The sequence below is a fragment of the Polypterus senegalus genome, chromosome 8 (assembly GCF_016835505.1).
Source record: "Polypterus senegalus isolate Bchr_013 chromosome 8, ASM1683550v1, whole genome shotgun sequence".
NCBI classification, from domain to species: Eukaryota; Metazoa; Chordata; class Cladistia; order Polypteriformes; family Polypteridae; genus Polypterus; species Polypterus senegalus.
In genome coordinates this window covers 1,549,753-1,569,793 of record NC_053161.1, presented here as the reverse complement: position 1 = coordinate 1,569,793, position 20,041 = coordinate 1,549,753, and the positions used below count along the sequence as shown (strand labels likewise).

The 20,041-nt window shown below is 38.7% G+C and overlaps 1 protein-coding gene across 1 annotated transcript in view; it reads left to right on the top strand.

Annotated features, from left to right (window-relative positions):
* Nucleotides 1-217: 217 nt before the first annotated feature.
* Nucleotides 218-20,041, top strand: part of LOC120533666 (cation channel sperm-associated protein subunit gamma-like) — a 100,931-nt gene continuing 81,107 nt past the window's right edge. Inside the window, exon 1 of the mRNA XM_039760565.1 lies at nt 218-317. Within this exon, the coding sequence (XP_039616499.1) occupies nt 218-317 (100 nt within the window). The remainder of the gene's footprint in view (nt 318-20,041) is intronic.

Here is a 20,041-nt window from a genome sequence, read left to right as displayed (position 1 = left end):
GACGAGGGTACATGGTTGGCACGACGTGAGACACAAGGACAGCAACACTTGCTTCCAGGGAGGAAGAGACAACTCCACAAGGAGACACCGGTTGTGGGTCCAGCGAGAGAGGGAAGCCGCATGAAAGGACCAAGCAAAGCTGGCAGATGAGAAATGAGGCGTGCCTAGGTCACAGCTCACAAGACGCCCTGAGTGGATAAAAAGGAATGACGCAGCGATGCTGACAGGGATTCAACGATTTGACAAAACGTCTGTTGGGAAACTAGTGTCCGGTGAACAGACTGCATCCGTGGACAGCTGGATGATTAATTGTTGGGGTAACACAGTGCACAAACTGGACATTGCACCACTAAAGGTTGTATCCTCCACTTCATGTTTTTAACGGACTTTTAGAGTATGGACTGTGTGCTTTTCTTTTAAAAAAAGGAATTCTGTTCCTGATATTGTTAGATTTTTTTTTATGTACGTTTTTTACACACGTGCAAGTAGGAGGCAGCTAAAGGGTCTGAGTAAGTGTAATAAAACATCTGACCGGGGGGCGGCGGAGAGCGCTGACTGTCTTTCTCAGTTCCCTACAGACCTTTCCCAGAAATCCTGCAAGGTTCCGGTGCCTCAGAAGACGTCACTTCCGAAACCGGCCCCTTTGATGACGTCACTTCCGAAGCCAGCCCCTTTGATGACGTCACTTCTGGTTCCGGCCCCTTTGCTGACATCAGTTCCTCTCTAGACCTTTAAAGCCTCCATCTTGGGTTACTATAGCCAGTTCTGTTGTGGACTCTGTTCTATGCACATCTTGCTTCAAAAGCATAAACTTTTGCAGCTGGGGAAAACAACATACAGATGGCTGCCCCAAACCTTTATGATGTCTTTGTCGTATTATTATCACAACATTTAGCGTTTTAATGTACTTTATATTGTCTTGTGTAATAGAAGTTACTGTTGCTTTTCCGTAATTACTGTTGTGTCTTTCATTTTGTGTTTACTCACTGCCCAATTTAAAGAAACCTGTGTGCTATTATCGGTAAATTTCAAGAGTTCCCAGTCTCTTAATAAAACTGGGTGGTGTAGTCGGATATTTTAATGGTGTCTAAGTTAGATTACCTGTGAGTGTGACCGGACACCTGTCACATAAAGACATCTGCGGATATGACAGAGGAGCTAGGACTGGCGACAGTTAAGGTTTTGGATACAAAACAGTGGGGATGAAAGTTGTGTAAATCATTTTAGAAAAACCTGCCCTCAATTAAATTTTAGCTGATCATAGTTCTAGTAAAGCATACACAGTATATTTTTCAAGTCAAAGTTATTTCTTTACAAACATGGCATATATACATTTGCGTTATGCATACATTTTAAAAAATCGTGCTTTACAATGGAGACAATGAGGAACAAAGGACCACGGGACAAATTAAAACCTAAAAACTTACTGAATATATCCTCTTTAAGTTTCGATAAAAGAAAACATGCCTTTTTTGTTTTCAATGCACATTTGTGACAACAAAAGAGATCTGGAAATAATCATATTATCACAGTATTCCTGGTACTATTTTTATTGAGAGAAGGATACGTTTTCTATTTGCTTGGGCGAGTTCTCATATAAATACAGAAGTAATGACTGTCTTGGTTTAAAAAATGTATGTGTTTGGTAAGTTTTTATGTTTTTATTGTCAGATGGTGCCCTATGCACCATTATCGTCATTGTAAAGCACCAGCGAGGGCAGGATAATTTTTAAACTTTATCTAAAACACTTAACTTAAACACTTAACACAATTTCACCCATTCATTATCCAACTTGCTATATCCTAGCTACAGGGTCACGGGTGTCTGCTGGAGCCAATCCCAGCCAACACAGGGCGTAAGGCAGGAAACAAACCCCAGGCAGGGCGCCAGCCTTAACACAATTTTGCCCTGTAAATGCATATATACCATATTTGTGAAAAAATAATTTTGACTTGAATTTTCAACTTGATCCTTTCAGCTCTGTGTCTTACATATGTGAAATAGCAGGAATTGAGCCGCTGTGTGAAGGTAGTTGTCATGATCTTTGTTTTTATTTTTTCTAAATGGTTCTCTGGCCTCTAATAATATTTGAAACATTGTTTTGGGGGTTTTACAGAAAGGAAGGAATACACAAATGAAGTTTGATTTTGTTTCAATGAGTTTTTAACAATATTAAATATGAAATGTGTTCTTCAGCATTTCCTATATTTCTTATGGCCTCAACTATTTTGAGATCTTTCTGTTGCAATGCAGTTGCTAGTAAAGGTGAACCAAAAGTGTGTGGGATGTGACATCTCTGGCTCAAACATAAAAGGGTCAGTGTCAAACACTTTCTTGTTGTCCAGGTTTGTGTATACAACACAAAGCCATAGGATAATTTTCTTGGGATTAATAGCAATTCCTGGTGAAAAATATTTTCTCTATTTTGACTACAATTTTCAGTTTAATGTCTTGGCTCTGTTTACTAAGCACTTTACTCTTTTTGACTCTTTGGCTGCCTGTTATGTATTAATGTATGTTGTTGTTTTTGAGTAATTTTACTTTTTTTTCTATTATAAATGTGGATGTTCTTTGTGGATGGACACCCTGATGTCACCACTCCTGAGTCCTCCCTCTGGCTATTCAATTGAGCCGAGAACACCTATGAGTTGGGAATCATTGTTTATTGTTGGAGTTTGGAGTATTGCTTTTACTTTTTGTATATTTTTTTTATTTCTTGCTTTGTATTAAGGATTCCTGATTTCTGGATTTCATTTATGGGACTTTTCTTCGAATTGACTCTTAGGCCTCTGTTTGCTCTTTTCAACCTTTCTTTATTTTTGATAATTTCTGCAAATAAACCCTTCATACAGAAACATTCTATGTTTACCCTGATAATATAAGCCAAGGGTTGATGGCAATCCTTTCTCTTGAGGGGCTTTTGGTATATTTTTGAGATATTTATAATTATTTTGCCAGTTCCCCATTTTTGGGTGTGCTCCAGGAGAAGCCAGCAGGTAGCCTTAGGTGATTGGCTGAAGTCAGCTGTGCCTTTGCTGGGCAGATCAGTGAAATTCCTGGCCTGCTTGAGTGATGCTTTTCAGGCCTCACATTATCTAGCCATGTGGAAACTCCTATACCATGACAAAATGATTACCCAACAAACAAAAAAGCATTTTCAAGATGAGCTAAATTTCTTACAAGACTCTCTATATGAATTTGATCTAATTTTTCCCAGATATATCTGCTTTGAAGGGGAGATTGCTCGCCATATTGTGTTGTCTTATTATAAAAAAATAAAAGTTATTGCCAAGAATCTTTGAACAGCATCCTCTTTTATTTTAAGTATTCCAGATCTTCTGGAGGTTGACATTTTTTTCATTTTGAAGACCAGGTTTTTTTAAGTAAAAAAAAATTGATTTTCTTTTCACATAATACACACCAATAGTTCAGTTTTAATATGGAAAAGCTGCTGTCTCTTCTAAAGATCTAAATGTTAAGTCACCGTCACTCTCACTCAAATCTCCAGGCATTGCACCCAAATCTTGCGTTTGGGCTATCACCTTTGCTATGCCTTCTGTTCTAGCCTTTGCTTCTGAATTCTTTATACTACCTTCTCCAGTTTATACCAATTTCTTTTGAGCCACAAACTGCTGTCTGTGCTCCAGTGGTCAAAGAGCCGTCTGTTTCAGTTTCAATTGCTTTCTATTATGAACTTTCATTTATCTGTACTCCCTTTTGCTTGTGTCATCCATCCACCATCTCCAATTTATGCCTTCATTTTTTTTGAACCACCAACCACTATACTGACTGTAGTTTATGTGGAACTTTACTTCAAAGTTTGCCTTGTATGGCAGTCCCTTTACCAATTAGGCCTACTACAGCCTCACAGTGTGAGCCCCTAATTTTGTTTTTTGGTCAGCCACCCTGTCTCTGAGGATTATGTCTCTGTTGCCCTGCTTGGGCTTACTGTTCTTGCTTTCTGTGTTCTACTTGAGTCTGATGCAGCTTATGGAGGTGGTGCCTTCTTCACAAGCCAGAATGCTACCAGGATGGCACTGAATGGCTCTTTGCCTCCTGGGCTCCAAGTCCAGCCAAGCAAAAGTACTCTGTGGGCAAATGTGAAGTTCTAGCTTGTGTCTGGGCTTGTGAACGATGGCACGTGTTTCTTTATGGGTGTACATTCATGTTGCGCACTGACCATTAGGTACTTACTGCCCTACTGGCAACAAGCCCCTTAGGATTTACTGCTGGTCAGCAGTATAATTTTACATTACACTTCACTCCTGGTTGTGAAAATGTACAGTAGTGGAACCTCTGCTGTCCCATACTTTACCCTACCCCACCACAGAGCCAGGACCTGACATCAATGAACTGGAAATTGTTCAAATGCTCTACTTTTCACTCCAAGCCACTGTGTCCTTACACGAGCTTTAACAAGCCGCTGAACATGACCCTGTCCTCTCCCAGCTGCGGATTTTCATTTGTACAGGTTGGCCCTCACAGATTTCAGAGGAGTTGTCTCCATACTACAGAATACATGATGATGCTGACCTGTTGGAATGAATTTTGTGCAGCCCAGGGGACTCGTACAGTCATTCTTGCTTTGCATTAAGGAGATTGTGGGTTTGCTTCCCAGGTCCTTGCATGCATGGATAGCTCTTTGAGTAGTTAGAAAATCGCTATATAATGTAAATGTAAAGAATGTAAATAACGTAACTCTAAAGAATGTACTATAAATAATGTAAATATAAAGAATTACAGTAGTATTATTCCTAGCTGTCTCCAGTCACGCCTCCTGACCATGGCTTATGAAGGCAATTTAGGAATTCTGCGAGTTAAACAGAGCTGCTTTGATCTTGTGTGGTGGCCTGGGATAGACTGAAGTATTGCACATCTGGTTTGTGACTGCACTACCTGCCTTGTCAGTGGAAAGACTGGTTCTCCCACTCTACCCCCACTACAACCCATAGTGTAGCCAGAGCGGCTTTGGGAACACTTGCATCTGGATATTTGTGGAGAGTTTCACAGAGTTCGGCACCATCAACACTTTCTCATTGTGGTCTACGACTTGCACTCCAAGAAGCCTGGAGTGCTGCTAAGAAGGTGTGTTACAACACATGTAGTGACTGATTTCTTGGATTCTCTCTATCATCCTCAGGCAAATGGTGGAGTGGAGTGATGGAGACTTAACCAGGCTTTAAAAAAGAGCACTAAGGCTCACTTGGTTGACTGCTCTTCTCAATACTCTTTTCCATTACAGAACAACAAAACACTCCCCTACAGGCAGTTCTCCTGCATGTCTTATGTTAGGGCATGAGCTGCAGTTTCCTCCGCCACATTTGTGACCCAAGGCTGCCCACAATCCACCACTGCTACAGTGAAACACAGTCTTCAAGCGCCAGTAAATGATGAAGGCAAACTTTGATCGGAAGTATAAGTTGAGGGTTTCAAAATTAAGGTCTTGTCACTGGGTAAGAGTTCTTTGCCCCCACTGTAACCACAAGCTACAGTCCTTCTGGTCTTCAAAAAATTTACAAAAATTAATCAAAATATTATTGAGAAATCAAAATTGCATATTCTTTACAGGCCTCTGTCCATATTATCATGGATGACAGCAATGCATTTTTAAAAATGTTAAATATGCTCAATATATCTGCAGGTGGAAGGGACCTATTGAAACCAATGTAGATATGCAAAACTATAAATATTTTGCATTTGAGCATGCCTTCTCAGCAGGAAACAGCACAATGCAGAATGTCAGTCCCTTGCCATTCCCAACAACTGTATTTTCTTTTTTGTCCGTTCCCTGCAAATCAGCTGCACACTTGCTCTCTTTTAGGTGTTGTGAAGAAAACCCAGTGCAGTGTGCTGTGAGCCTGTCAAGTCTGCTCTTAGTCCTCACCTTTCATAAGTCAACGATAGAATATAAAATTATGTGACCATATGTGGTCATATTTATGTGCACATTGTCTTCCAATGTATCATTTACATGTAGCATAATTTATACCAAATGAAAATTATAGCTTTGCTGCATGTATGTAACTACACATTAGGGGTCACATCTGACAGCCCAAACTAAAACCTCAAAAACTAAAGCAGTCATTGTATTAGCAAAAGACATACACTACAACATACCCCACACAACTCAGTAAAATATGTACATGTGACATTTAATTTTTTAGAGTACATTATTTCTAGAACATAGCAAACAGATACAATACATGCAGAATAACACATCTCTCTCTTTCTTTTCCTCAGTTCTCATTGAGCCATCTGGAGCTTGAGATTATGACAAGAGACTTCCATATGCCTCTTCTGCTCTTGTTTTGGGGGCTGTTTTAAGCGTGACCCCTTTACTCCTCAGTTCTTTTTCTATCATACTGCACCAGCGGGGTATTTTTGGTACGTGGATTACTTGTTTAACCGGATGTAATTGTTGACGATTGGCATGATCCTGGATCTGTCGGTTTTTTGAAACCCTTGCTGGATGTGTTGTCATAGCAGCACATCCAATCCTCAAACCTGCTCGGAGCAGGTTTGTTCTATGTAAACAAGGATTAGCTCACACACTTAATCAGTGTCCGTGTGTGGAATTCATTCAGTCATGGCTTTGCCGTTCATGAATGAGTGACCAACTGATATCGGTGCACAAATTATAAGAAGAGAATTTCATATAGATAGATAGATAGATAGATAGATAGATAGATAGATAGATAGATAGATAGATAGATAGATAGATAGATAGATACTTTATTAATCCCAAGGGGAAATTCACATAATCCAGCAGCAGTATACTGATACAAAGAAACAATATTAAATTAAATAGTAATAAAAATGAAAAAAACTAAAATAAAATTAATGTTAGCATTTACTCCCCCGAGTGGAATTGAAGAGTCGCATAGTGTGGGGGAGGAACGATCTCCTCAGTCTGTCAGTGGAGCAGGACAGTGACAAAAGTCTGTCACTGAAGCTACTCCTCTGCCTGGAAATGACACTGTTCAGTGGATGCAGTGGATTATTCATGATTGACAGGAGTTTGCTTAGTGCCCGTCGCTCTGCCACAGATGTTAAACTGTCCAACTCTATTGTAGGATTAAAGTTGGACAGTTTAACATTGAGAGGGTTTTGCACGATTGGCAAGATCCTTTATTGCTCCAGAAGGAAATTCTTCTCAAAAGATACCACTTTAGCTGAGGGGGAATATTGTACCTCAAAGATTTATTAGCACCTCATATTCACAGTCAAACTAGGCTAAGTTGGGCTCTCACAACCACACAGACAGTATGCATTGCTTTGAGGTTTTTTGCAAGCAATGCGGAAAATCTGTCTAAAAGTGCAGTTTGCCAGGAAATTTGTAAAGTCTGTTTGGCTTTGAAATATTTCATAGTGTTTCCTGGACACCTGTGTGTGCAGACAATAAAAGAGGCGTTTAATGCCATTGCAGGTAGGTAATACACAGTTCCATAAAGAATCTCACAATCAGCCTAACATTCTCATTACCCAGGATTTCCAAATGTGATTGGGGCTCATGGGACTGATCAGAGTGGAGTTTGATCAAACATTATTTGGAAAATTTACCTCTCCTCCTGATGAATAATCAGACACAGTGTCTTCATCAAATATTTGACCTTCGTAAATATCTCGTTAGTCAGACACAGGTTCTAGGGATATGACATTCCCTGCTACTGACCAAACAACAAAAAGAGGGCTATATGAAACATATCTATGGCACATATGGAGGACAAATATATGTAATGACCATTCTTTACAAGAAATGAAGTGACCACTGCATCCTACCACTGGTTCTGAGGAGGAGCTTCCCCCTGGAATGCCCTCAGAAACAGGGTGATGGGCATTTTGCTGGAGAGCCAACTCTTCTGCAGGTGTTAGGTCTGGACCGAGTGGACCTCCACCTGTTTTTTGCTTGTCTAACTTCTTATAAGCTTTGAAATTAATGTTTTTTATATTATATATGATTCTTTATGTCAACAATTCTTTAAATAGTTATATACCAATATTTACCAGTTTGAAGTATATTCTTGTACTTCACTTTAACCGGTTCCCATGTTCTCCTTGTGCTCATGTTTGATCTGGAAGTATGACATATTAAATAATAATTAATCTGACACAAAGGAAATGAAACGCTGCATTCAGTAAGTACAATGCACACTACTTACGTGTTTAATTTGTCAGCCAGTTTTTGCCAGCTGTCTTTTCTGGTTTGGGCTGCTTTTACAGTGTTACCCCTTGTGCATATTAAATTTTGAAATTCTTCATATCCTTCGAGTAAAAGGTCCTGCTTTGCTTTTGTCATTTTGTTGCAGCCTATCAAAGACTTGCTGATCATGTTTTCTAGACTCAATATATATGGGCTTTTAATCAGCGCGAGCAATCACCTCAGATGATTAGACCCAGCTAGACTAATCTACTACACAGCTGCATTTGAAAAACCGCCTTATCCCAGATGAGTTTCACCGGCATTAACTCATCCAAGATGAGGCATCTGATTTAAGCAACGTACGGAAAGTACCCCTCAGGTCTCTTTAGGTCTCTCCATGTTTCTTTTTCCCTGTGGTGTCCATCAAATGGCTGTTCTTAGTACTGAGTTGTAAACCATGACACACATGTACCAGCCAACTCTGTTTATGCTTCTGTATCGTCTCTGTCTTGGGAGCCATCCCTGTCTTGTTTCACAGTTCTTCATTGGAGATGGTGTTTGACCAAAATATCTTCAGGAAAAACTGCAGACATTTGCTCTGGAACACCTCTAAATTCTGCTTGATGGTGGCAGTGGTCTGTAAGCACTCAGAATCATACCAAAGAACATCGAGGACATGATTCTTGAAGCACCAAAGCTTAGTGTGGATGTTGAAGCCAGTAGATCTTCAGATAGGCTTGAGCAATCGAATGCTCGGTTGGCTTTGATGACTCTGGCATTAATTTCTTGGTTGCAGTTGTCGTGCATTGTCACCTTAGTGCTATTACTAATACAATAATACAAATACAAACACAAAAACCAAAGTACCTCAATGACCAAAAACATTTGGAAAAACCCTTGCATTAACACACACAAAATCATTCGACTCAGCTTAAATACTAGTGTGAATGTAGCCTCATGAGCAAACAGAATTTTTTTTATGTGACATAAATCATGATGGGATATTTGCCTTGTTATTTTTAAGAACCATGTCCACTAACAAAAATGAAAATGACTCATTTACTCAAGTGTATCTTTTATCTGCCTTTCAGTATCTCTGGAGGCCTACATTGTTTTCGTTCAATCTGAAGGAAGAGAAATACCTCAAATACCAGCTGCAGATTCAAAAAATGACTTTGGAAGGAAATTACAAATGTGAAAAAATAGCTGTGTGAAGAGAGAATAATGTCAAAGCAGTTATTAAAATGTTTCATCATTAGGTCATGATTTTTAAGATATTTTTGTACTTGGGGAATTTTTTCTGATGTTTTTCTTAGTTATAATTATAATATAGTATTATGTTGTTTTGATTTTATTTTGGTTGCCATTTTTGTTTATTTGCTGGTGCTACCATTTTGTGACTCATTGCAGTCAAAGTGACGTTGTCTTCCAAAGGATATTTCAGATGGCAGCACACTTTAGTCAGTCCCTAATATTTTTGATTCTCTAAGAAAGTGCTAGGAGTAGGATTGTGACGAGCTTCTGGAAGCCCTTGAACCCTACACCATCAGTAATGTTACCGATGAGCTAGACAGTGAGGCAATAACATAGCAAGGGCATGGTACAAAGTGCAAAAGTGCTTTTATTTATAATCCAATCAAAAATAAGTGTTCAAAGTAAAGTGCAGTGTCATAAAAAACAGTCTTCAATAAATAAATAATCCATAAAACAAACGTGAAGGTAAAAATCATTAAATAGAAAAAACAATCCTTAAAAACAATGCTGGACGCAGTCCTTTAAAATACCATTCAGAGCCTGGTGCTTTTACCCTAGCGTCTCTCCTGCTTCACCCGTCTGGGCCCCACAGCAGGCGAGACACTCTCTCCCTGCAGCTGTCTTTCACTCCATTTCAATCAGATCTGGAGGCCTCCCGATTCTGGCTTTGGCTGCGTACTCATCCCAGGCCCGAGACTTGGTTTTCACCAAATGGCCAGGGTGCACACGCTGGGGAATCCACTACCCAAGCCTCCCAACTCCCGCTGCCTTCCTGGCCTTATGTGGCCAGTCGCCCTTCACTAGCCACTCCCACTACTCGATCACTCAGTGGGAGCGACCACCCACTACTACAACTCCCAGGTGTCGGCCTAACACCCAAGCTTCCATACAGCTAATTGTAAGCATTCACTCACTCGCTTGCTCGCACCGTCTGTCTCTATCTCTCTCTCTTTCTCTCTCTCTCTCTCTGGCGTCCTGCTTTCTCCAGCCACCTCCGTCTTTCTTTCTCTTCTTGTTCTACTCTCTTTTTTCTCCTAGCTGACTCACGCTTCTATATATCGAGAGGGCATAGCAGCTGCAACAAATTAGCAGCCCCGGAAACAATCACCGATGTGGGCAGTCTCTCACCTGTGCACTTAGGTGAGAAATGCCCACAATGCAGATCGCCCTGAGAACTGCTTCAGCCACAACCACCACACCCCCTCACTAAGCCGCGAGCACGGTGATTATTTATTTAAAACTGGCCTTTGCTGAGAGAGCTGTGGACCTGCTATACCACAAGGATTAAAATACTTTATGGACTTCAGATTTTCTAATGGTAGTTTGCCTTTGTTTAACATATTGGGTTTTGCTGTCTTGGTTTAATTGGCTACATCAGACTCCTGTAACCCTGTAGTTAGGTTATAGCGGGTTGGATAATGGATGGACGGATGTCTTGGTTTAGTTTTAACCCTCTGGTTCTTACCATCTTCTTATGCTTCTTCCTCTTTATTGACAAGATAATACTGTAGTGAAAGATACACTCTTTATATTATATGTGGTTGCATCATTTTCATTCTTATTTCATTATCATTCAGTCCCATGGAATCATATTGCATTAATGTGAAATATTCAAAGATACTCCTATGAAACCGCTTTAAAACATATCATAGTGCAAACACATTCAGAGACAGAAAAAGGTTAGTGAGGATATCTGTGCCTTTATTTATTGTAAAGATGGCAGAAAGAAGAGTATTAAGCTTTTCACTTGTGTGAAAATGCTGTTTAATGTAGCAGATGCAATTAAGCAGATTGATCACTGAAGGTCTTCTTCATAGCTCACTATCTCTGTCTCACTTGATACATTTTAATATATTCTAATATATTCTCCCACCTGCTAACATCTTCTTCTAATATCCAGTTTCATACCACCATCCCTACTACAACAACAACTTCTACCATATGAACTGGAATGGCCAGTGAAGTGTCCACCTCTGATCATCAGTGTGGGCTGTCCATATCTGAAGAACAGTTAAGGACACAACTGAGGAAGGTACACATAGGAAAAACTGCGGGACCAGATGGAGTCAGTCCTTGAGTTCTTAAACAATGTGCTAACCAACTTTGTGGTGTCCTCTGTCACCTGATCAGTCTGTCCCTAAGGCTTCGATAGTGCCATCACTATAGAAAACATCCAGCATTGCTTCTGTTCCAAAGAAGGCAGGTGTCCCTTTACCTAATGGCTAGAGACAAATGGTGCTTGTGTCTCATATCATGAAGACCTTTTGAGAGGCTAGTCCTGGACTATCTGAGCTCTCTTTTGGTAGACCACCTGGACCCACAGCAGTTTGCCAATCTTACAAAGACTAGAGAGGTGGATACAATTATCTGTCTGCTCCACAAGGCTTATTCTCAGCTAGACAAAGCTGGCGGCACTGTGAGGATTATGTTTTTTTTTGTTTGTTTGTTTGTTTGTTTGTTTTTCCAGTGCCTTCAATACCATTCCAACATTTCTGTTAACAACAACATATAGCACATTTTCATACAAAAAAATGTAGCTCAAAGTGCTTTACAAAATGAAGAACAGAAAAATAGAAGACACAATGAAAAATAAAAAAAAACATAGAATAAGTAAGGTCCGATGGCCAGGGTGGACAGAAAAAAAAACAAAAAAACTCAGGGATAAATTCAAAAGATATGCAGGGGCATGAGCCTATGGTGTCCAAGATAATAGACTACCTGTCAGGCAGACTGCAGTCTATGACACTCAAGGAAATTGTTTCTGATATAGATGTGAGCAACATTGGAGCACCACAAGGAACCTATGTCTTCTTTTCTCTTCACTCTGTACACCTCAGACCATAAATATAATACTAGGTCATGTGACTTGCAGAAATTCTCAGATGATTCTATACTTATGGGGTGTATGGATAACAGGGATGAGACAGTAAAGGAGTCAGGTGGAGAAGTTTGTTTCTTGGTGCAAAGAGAATTTTCTGCATCTTAACATCAACAAAACAAAGGAACTGGTTATTGACATTCAACACACCAAAGAGCCTGTATGTCTAGTTCTAGTCACTGTTCAGTAATGAACGTAGAGGTGGTCCACTCCTACAAATACTTGGGGGTCCACATTAATGACAGTTTGGCCTGGTCTCTGAACACAGAGGAGCTATTTAAGAAAGGGCAGGGCAGGCTCTTTTTCCTTAGGAGACTGTGTTCCTTTAATGTGGGAAGTGACATCCTTCGCATTTTCTATAACCCCGTAATGGTCAAGTGCGATTTTCTACAGTTTGGTGTGCTAAGCCAGTAACATCATTTTAAGAGAGGACCATCAAATTAACAACCTAATTAAAAGGGCAAGCTCAGTTATGAACTCTGGACCACCTAAAGTTCGTAGCAAAGGAGAGAATTAAAACAAAACTGAGTGTCATTATGAACAATTCTGCACATACTCTCTCTGACACACTAGCACTGAGCACTTTTAGCCAATTATTCAGCAGAAGTGTGTCAATAATCTGGGGCTTCTTCATACCAACAGCAATATGCTTGCATAATGTCTCACTGATAGCCAAGTTAGAAATTTTCTTTCTTTTGAATTTTCTTGCTTTTAGTTATTCTGGTGTATGTTTATATATTTGTTTATTTTTCTTCCTATTTATGAATTTATTTTTTAACAAGCTTTCGTAAAAAGCCAAATATCCCATAGGAACAAATAAAGCTCTGTCTAATATTTAATCTACTCTATTGAATCTAAATAAGTCTTTCTATATGGAGGCTCCATTTAGGAGTGGAAACTAAGGTAAGGCTATTTCTGCAGGTGTGTTCTTTCACTGTAAATAAAACAGACAAAAGAGGAAGACTACTGGAAGTTGGCTCTGCCCTTTTCAATGTCTCCATTAGTTGTATATTTTTATGAATAATTTAACATTTTGGTTTCATCTGATTGACCTCTCAGAACCTGCACTGAAGTGGTTTATTGCTGAATGTGAAGTACAAAGGTTGAAGATCACATCCTCCCAATGAGGGGTCTTAGTCCTATCCTGGAAACGATTGCCTTTCTCTCTGCTGGAGAAAATGGGAGCAACTGCTCCAACTGGAGGAGTAACACTCCCCATTCTTATCTTTGCCAATGAACTGTTACTGATATTGAAAACATTCAGTTGGGAGTTACAAGGGGTTGAAATGAAGTGGCACTGTAGGATTGATGGGATCTCACTTTCAGACAAGCTGGATTCATGCAATTCAGGATGATCACTGCCTAGAGCCTTTGTTGTTATGAACTAACTGAGAGGAGACATCTGAGGCATTAGGGGAATCTACCAATAATGTCAACTTGGCATTACAAACAAGAAGACGGCAGTATACAGACACTTCAATTCCAATCTAATGGAGCTTGAAAAGATTGGTCAGGAGGAATGGGGAAAAATGCCCAAGTCCAAGTGTGTAAAGCTTGTAGAAACTTACCCACGCGGACTCAAAGTTGTAATTGGTGCCAAAGGGGCTTCTATAAAGTGCAGAATTAATGGTCCGAATACTTATATAAATGAGAGATTTTGTTTTTTTCTACTTAATACATTTTTGAAAAAATTTTCACTTTGCCACTATAGGTTATTGAGTGTAAATTAATGGGAAAAAATGGCAAATGAATCCATTTAAAGTTAAATCTATAACACAATAAAGTGTACAGCAAGGGAAGTGGTCTGAATACTTCCTAAATCTACTGTATGAAACACGACTCTGCTGAAAGGTGATATGTATGCAAATCTGGCACACTCTGGACAAATAATATGTATCTTACCTGGCCTGGGAGAATTCAGTATGAGGAGATGCTACTGGGAATGGAGAATTCTAGTCACCTCAGTTCAGCTATGTTATCATTCTGACCCTCATCAGGAAAAAATTTGAATAAAAATTGTTTCTTCATCAAACCATAAAAATATGCATTGGAACCCAGTAATGATAAACACAGATCATCTCTATTCACAATAAGGTTTTAATATCCTATACACCTATTATCAAAAATGACTGAAGACTAATTTGCATATAGTTAAAAGCATTATGGAACAAATACTAATTAACTCACAAAATATGATAAGCAAGCTGTCTTTTTCACTAACCTATCTTTATTATTCAGTCCTATTATTATTTATTTACTTTACTATGGACACAATCCATTAGTCACAATGGCATTGCTGTCACTTCAAAATTATTGGATACTAAAATCACGACAGTACCACACAGAAGTGACAGTTTATCAGTGAACACTTGTACTTTTGACTGGAATGTTTTTCCTGTTTGAATATACTTGGTTTTTTTTTTAAATCCAGTAAGTGTTGCACTGTTTATTATGTTGACATCATTTTGGCACTTGATTTTCTGCTGTATATTGTTATTGCTCTGATTATTTTTTATTTTGTTGTAACCTGTACAATAGAAACAGAATAACTTGTAAAACAGCTCTCTCTAAATTTACTGAAACTGCTAATGTTCAATAGTGAACTCCAAAGTGTAAGCAAACGGTCTGTATTGAAAGAAAACCACTGCTTTCTTATGGGTTTGGGGGTCACAAACTGAGATCCTTGAGGACCACTTTATACTTCATTATGGTTTGGCTGTTGCTAGAGGAAAATGAAACAATTAAGGGTTCAGAATGTTAAAAAGCAAGTCAATTAAAAGTGTGGCCAAAGATGTCTGCTCCATTAGCTACAGTAATTGGTTGCTAATTAAGAAAGTGGCTGGAATGAAAATCTTCATCCACTAAGGCTCCTCAGGATTGCAGTTTAACACTTGTGGTGTGCAGAATAGTGAAATGTTTTCACTCAGTAGTGAACATATTTTAGTTTAATTGGTGACTGTACATGGGTTCTATATGAGTCAGTGCTGGAGTGTTTGTGTAAGAGGGGCTACAGTGTGATGCTGTGTGCACAGTCCTGTGAAGAAAAATCCCCACAACCCTGAGCTGTATAGCTGGGCTTGAAAATGGAAGGATGTATACAGGCATTCATACTACTAAAATATCATGCATTCTTTAATCTCCACTTAGAATCAGGGAGAAAGAAAAACATTTTATTGTAGTCCCTGTAGCATTTCAAAAGTAGAAATTTGACAAAGTCATGCTTTGCAAAATTTAAAGATTTACATTTAGATAAACACAAAAGGCATATTTTTTTTCACTTCTACAATTTCCTGCCTTGGCTTCTCAGTGCTTACGAGACAGACTCCTTTTAATTATTTATGAGAAAATCAAATAGATTAACTGGATGGATGAGATAGCACATGGTGTAGATTACAAAAAAAATGATAATTGCATGCATCTTTCCTAATTCATGCACTCAAGTGACTGCCTTATTATGTATTAAAACAAATATGGTTGCTTTTAGTTATAAATCTTAAAGTCACCTAATAGTAATTAAAGTTGTTTTGGAATTTGTGTCATAAAATGAACACTTTCCAGAACTTTCATTTTTTTAAATAACAACACATTCAGTAACAAATTGCTCCAGGAGTGTTGTACAATGGCTTACCCTTTGCTCTGACCTCCAAAGATCATATGAAAAAGACAATTTCATAAAGCATATCAACTCAAAATGATGATTATTTGCTTAAAGCAAGTGATTTTATTGGAATTGGTCACTTTATGAAGTAAATCTCTATGTATGTGAGGAAACCTTGTCACGTGTGCATCTGTTTAGGATCATACATTACAGTACAGAGTTTATACATTGAAATGTAAAACTTATCAGTTTCATCCTCATTGTGACACAGTGCATTGTCCTGTTTCTGACTATGGATGCTTCCTAATGCTACTCCATATGTTCTTCCACATTCCAAAAAGCTTTTTGGCCGCTCTAAAGTGGTTCCCTATGATGGAGGATTTCTGTCCTCCTGGAGCTCCTCTCTGTTAGCCACAAACACACCTTCCATCCTCAGTCCCCAGTTTCCTTTAAATGGACAGGCAATTCTCAGGTGAGGTATCATTCTTAGTAGACACCAGGGGTCCACAGATAACACAAAGCCCTCCCCGTCTGCCCTATAGTGCAACCATTTGGAGAGGGAGCATCTTTTAAATTATCTGCAAACTTCCACCATGTTTTTAATAAGAACATAATACATTTTATAGATGAAAGGAGATAATTTGATTTGCATAGCTAATTTAATTAGCTAGTAGCTAAGGTGTCTCATTGTTACATGTTATTCATTTATCATAGCACTAGAGAGTGGACAGACATACTGCTTGAGAGAATGTCGAACTTGTCGAGAGGTTTACTTACCTCGGTAGTGACATTCATGTCTCTGGTGACTCTTCCTGTGAAGTCAGTAGACGGATTTGGGAGAGCATGAGGGTGTTCATGAGGTTGCTGGAAAGAGGTGTGTGGCACTACTGATATCTTTTCAAAAGGAAGAAGGTCCAAGACTTTAGAGTCCAGGTGCTTCCTGTTTTTCTATATGGTTGCGAGACATGGACACTATCTTGTGACCTGAGACTGGACTCCTTTGGTACTGTGTCTCTTCGGAGAATCTTTGGGTACTTCTGGTTTCACTTTATGTCAAATGAGCAGTTGTGCATGGAGTCCCAGATGAGGCACATTACCTGAATTGTGAGGGAGTGTCAGTTACGGCACTACGGTCATGTGCCGTGATTCCCTGAGGGTGATCAAGTTCACAGGATCCTCTTTGTTGAGGATGCCCACATAACACCTGGCTGCAGCAGATAAGAGGGTCATTTCCCGAGGGTGGGACTGGACTGCGTGTCTGCCTGGGGGGATGCCAACCAGGATCGTGAGCTGTTTTGTCATGTAGTGGGTGCAGTAACACACTGCCTCAGTGCATGCTCCCCAACCTGTCCTGACCTGACCTGGAGAGTGTCAAACTGTTACATGTGTGTTAGACATGCTGGTAAGCATCTCACTGACCTCTGTACACATTACAATACTACTGCTACTATTACTACATCCCCCCTAACCCTGGTCTTTGGACTACTTGCTCTTGAGGCACTAGCTAGTATTCCTCCAGTGAGATTCTGTCTTCTGCTCCAGCATGACAATGAGCAACTTATTCTGCCTTTGCCTATTCCTTCCGTATTGTCAAGACATTGCCAGCAGTTCTTTCTTCAAACTTTATAAACATTTTGCTACAGTTAGTACATTTTAATACAAATTATGTGTATTTCCATATAAAAATTGTGCATTTTCATTTAGATTATGTCCTAAATTTCACCTTTCTTAAAGTTATTGGGTAAAAAGATGATGGTGCAGATTTTGTTTAACTGGTAATACTTGAGATGTGCTTACTACATAATAATTACTGCAATGTATCAATCAATCATACTTTAAAGCACAACCTTCTCTGGGCTTTAAATAATCCTGGGGGAAGTTCTGGCTGAGTACTTAAATCACTCAGAAAGACATTGTTTTTGTCATTGTCCTTTAGTTGTTTTTATTCTTATGCACCTTGTTATTCTGTACTATAACATTGTTTTAATGTTGTTGGCCTTAAAATATCAGTTAATAATATTTAGCCTCCTTTATGGCTGTCTTTATCATCCTTCTACTTCTTCCTTCAATCAACACTACCTCTGTCTTCTTCTCAGCAATACATTAACAGCTCACCACAAATACCCAAATATAGTGTGCACATTCTCAGAGATTTGTCTTTGTAACAGTATTTCAAAATAAAAGGCCATCCATGAGGGAGTATAGTGCCTTCATAATGCCCATTACAGTAGTAACAGACTGTTATTGTAGCAGTGCCATAGCCATTATCATTCCTTGACAATCACAAACAATCAACCTACATACCTGCTCTCAATACTGTATAAAATGCAGTGAGATTTTAAATGTCAACTTGAAGTACAAATTTACTATCATGTGTACAAGGCACATTGACATTTGAACCTGCATGTCATACACAGACTAGTGAAAATAGTGTAATGCCATCATCAGGAAATTAATACAATACCAGACATTAAATGCAACATCAGTTGACGTATACAAGAAACACTTCATAGTTAACAGTGCGAATGGCTTTTCAGTTGTCTTATAAGCAGAGGTCAAAAAAGACTGCCCCTCAATTAGTTGGTGTGAATGCAGATGGTCTTGTACCATTTTGGAATGAATACCTAAGATGGGGATGGGTGCAGGGTGTTATTTGTACTTTTAAAGGAAAGTATTTTGTTTAGAATTTTTTTTTTCAAGGTTGATGAAATTCTTGCATATTAAATAGCTGTGTAGCACCATCTTGTATAGTAAACATTGAGTCTGACAACATGGTAACATCATGTGAAAAGAATTGGAACTCTTTCATACATTTATCCCACTATTATAAAAAAATCTTGGAAGACTTGTAAGGAGATGAGACACTTTAACGTCCCGCGAGACAAGGCAGTGAGACAAAAGGACAGCTGCTGTACAGGCTTTTAAATGTTTGAAGCAGCGCGAGTGGCAGAGATGTGAAGTGGCTGGCGCATAGCATGCCGGGGTCGGGGTTTGGGTAAGGGGGTGTGCGAACTAAGTGAGCAGGGGGCAAAGCCCCCTAGTCTCATTTAAAATTGTCCAAAATGTACCCAGGGCAAGACTCAACCTACAAGTGTTGCCATCTAGCTCCAGCATCACTAGGCAATATGTTCTGGGAATGTATTAAATTAACATAATTTTGGACCCAAATCTTTACATGCTTCTCAGATAGCCTTTGTGTTACAATCATTTCTAATTCATTAACGGCAATATGTGGTGTACTCCCAGATGGGATTAAGGTGCAAAGATTACTCAAATGGAAACATCCTAACCCACCCTTTATAACTCAGTGGATAAGCATAGTCCTATATTATCTTAAATTAGAAAAAATCTAATTTTTGCAGGAAATGTAGAAAATGTTTTAAAAACATGACAGGAATTCATTAATATTATTTTTGAATATGCATGCTGAGCCTGTGATCAACTCTGTCATGTTATTAATCATTTTATTATATTTTAAAAAGTTAGTTGTTTTTATTTTGCTCATGCTTCTCTTCATTTTGCTTTTCGCTTTGGTAGGGGTTGAATTCTGTTTTTGTTTCGCATCATTTTTCTACTCAGTATTCATTTTGAACTAAGTGGTTGTACCTGTAAAGTTATTGTTATTTGCTTGACTGAGTAGCATCCCATTGTAATGTTCTAGTTTTTGAAAATAAAACATAAATAAATAAATCAATATATAAATAATGTTTTTGCTCTTTTTCAAGTATAATTTTATATGTTGTTGTTCTTGGTTCCATTGTATTACTTTGTAATAATATCATTTTTATGCTGTGTGTATTAACCATTTTTCTATTATAGATTTTGTTAAGAATATATGAGATGCATTGTGTTATTTAACCTGTCACCTGCATGTGGAGCACAAAGAGACAGGGTCACCTGCTCATGAATCTGTGATATTGCTGCAGCTAATATTTAAAGAGAAGCTCAGATTTTACTGAAGCTTCAGCATTATATTTGTGATCTCATTTCATTTTTTTTTGTGTGATTTTCTTCTGCTTCATTTGGATTTTCTGGATTTGACCCCAGCTCTTGCTAAAACATGTTGTTTCTGGCTTGTGATTATTTGCAGTTGTTTACTGTTAAGTATGCCTTTTCTGGGCAATTACTATATTTTGACATTTTTCTTTAAATAAATTCTTTACATAGAAA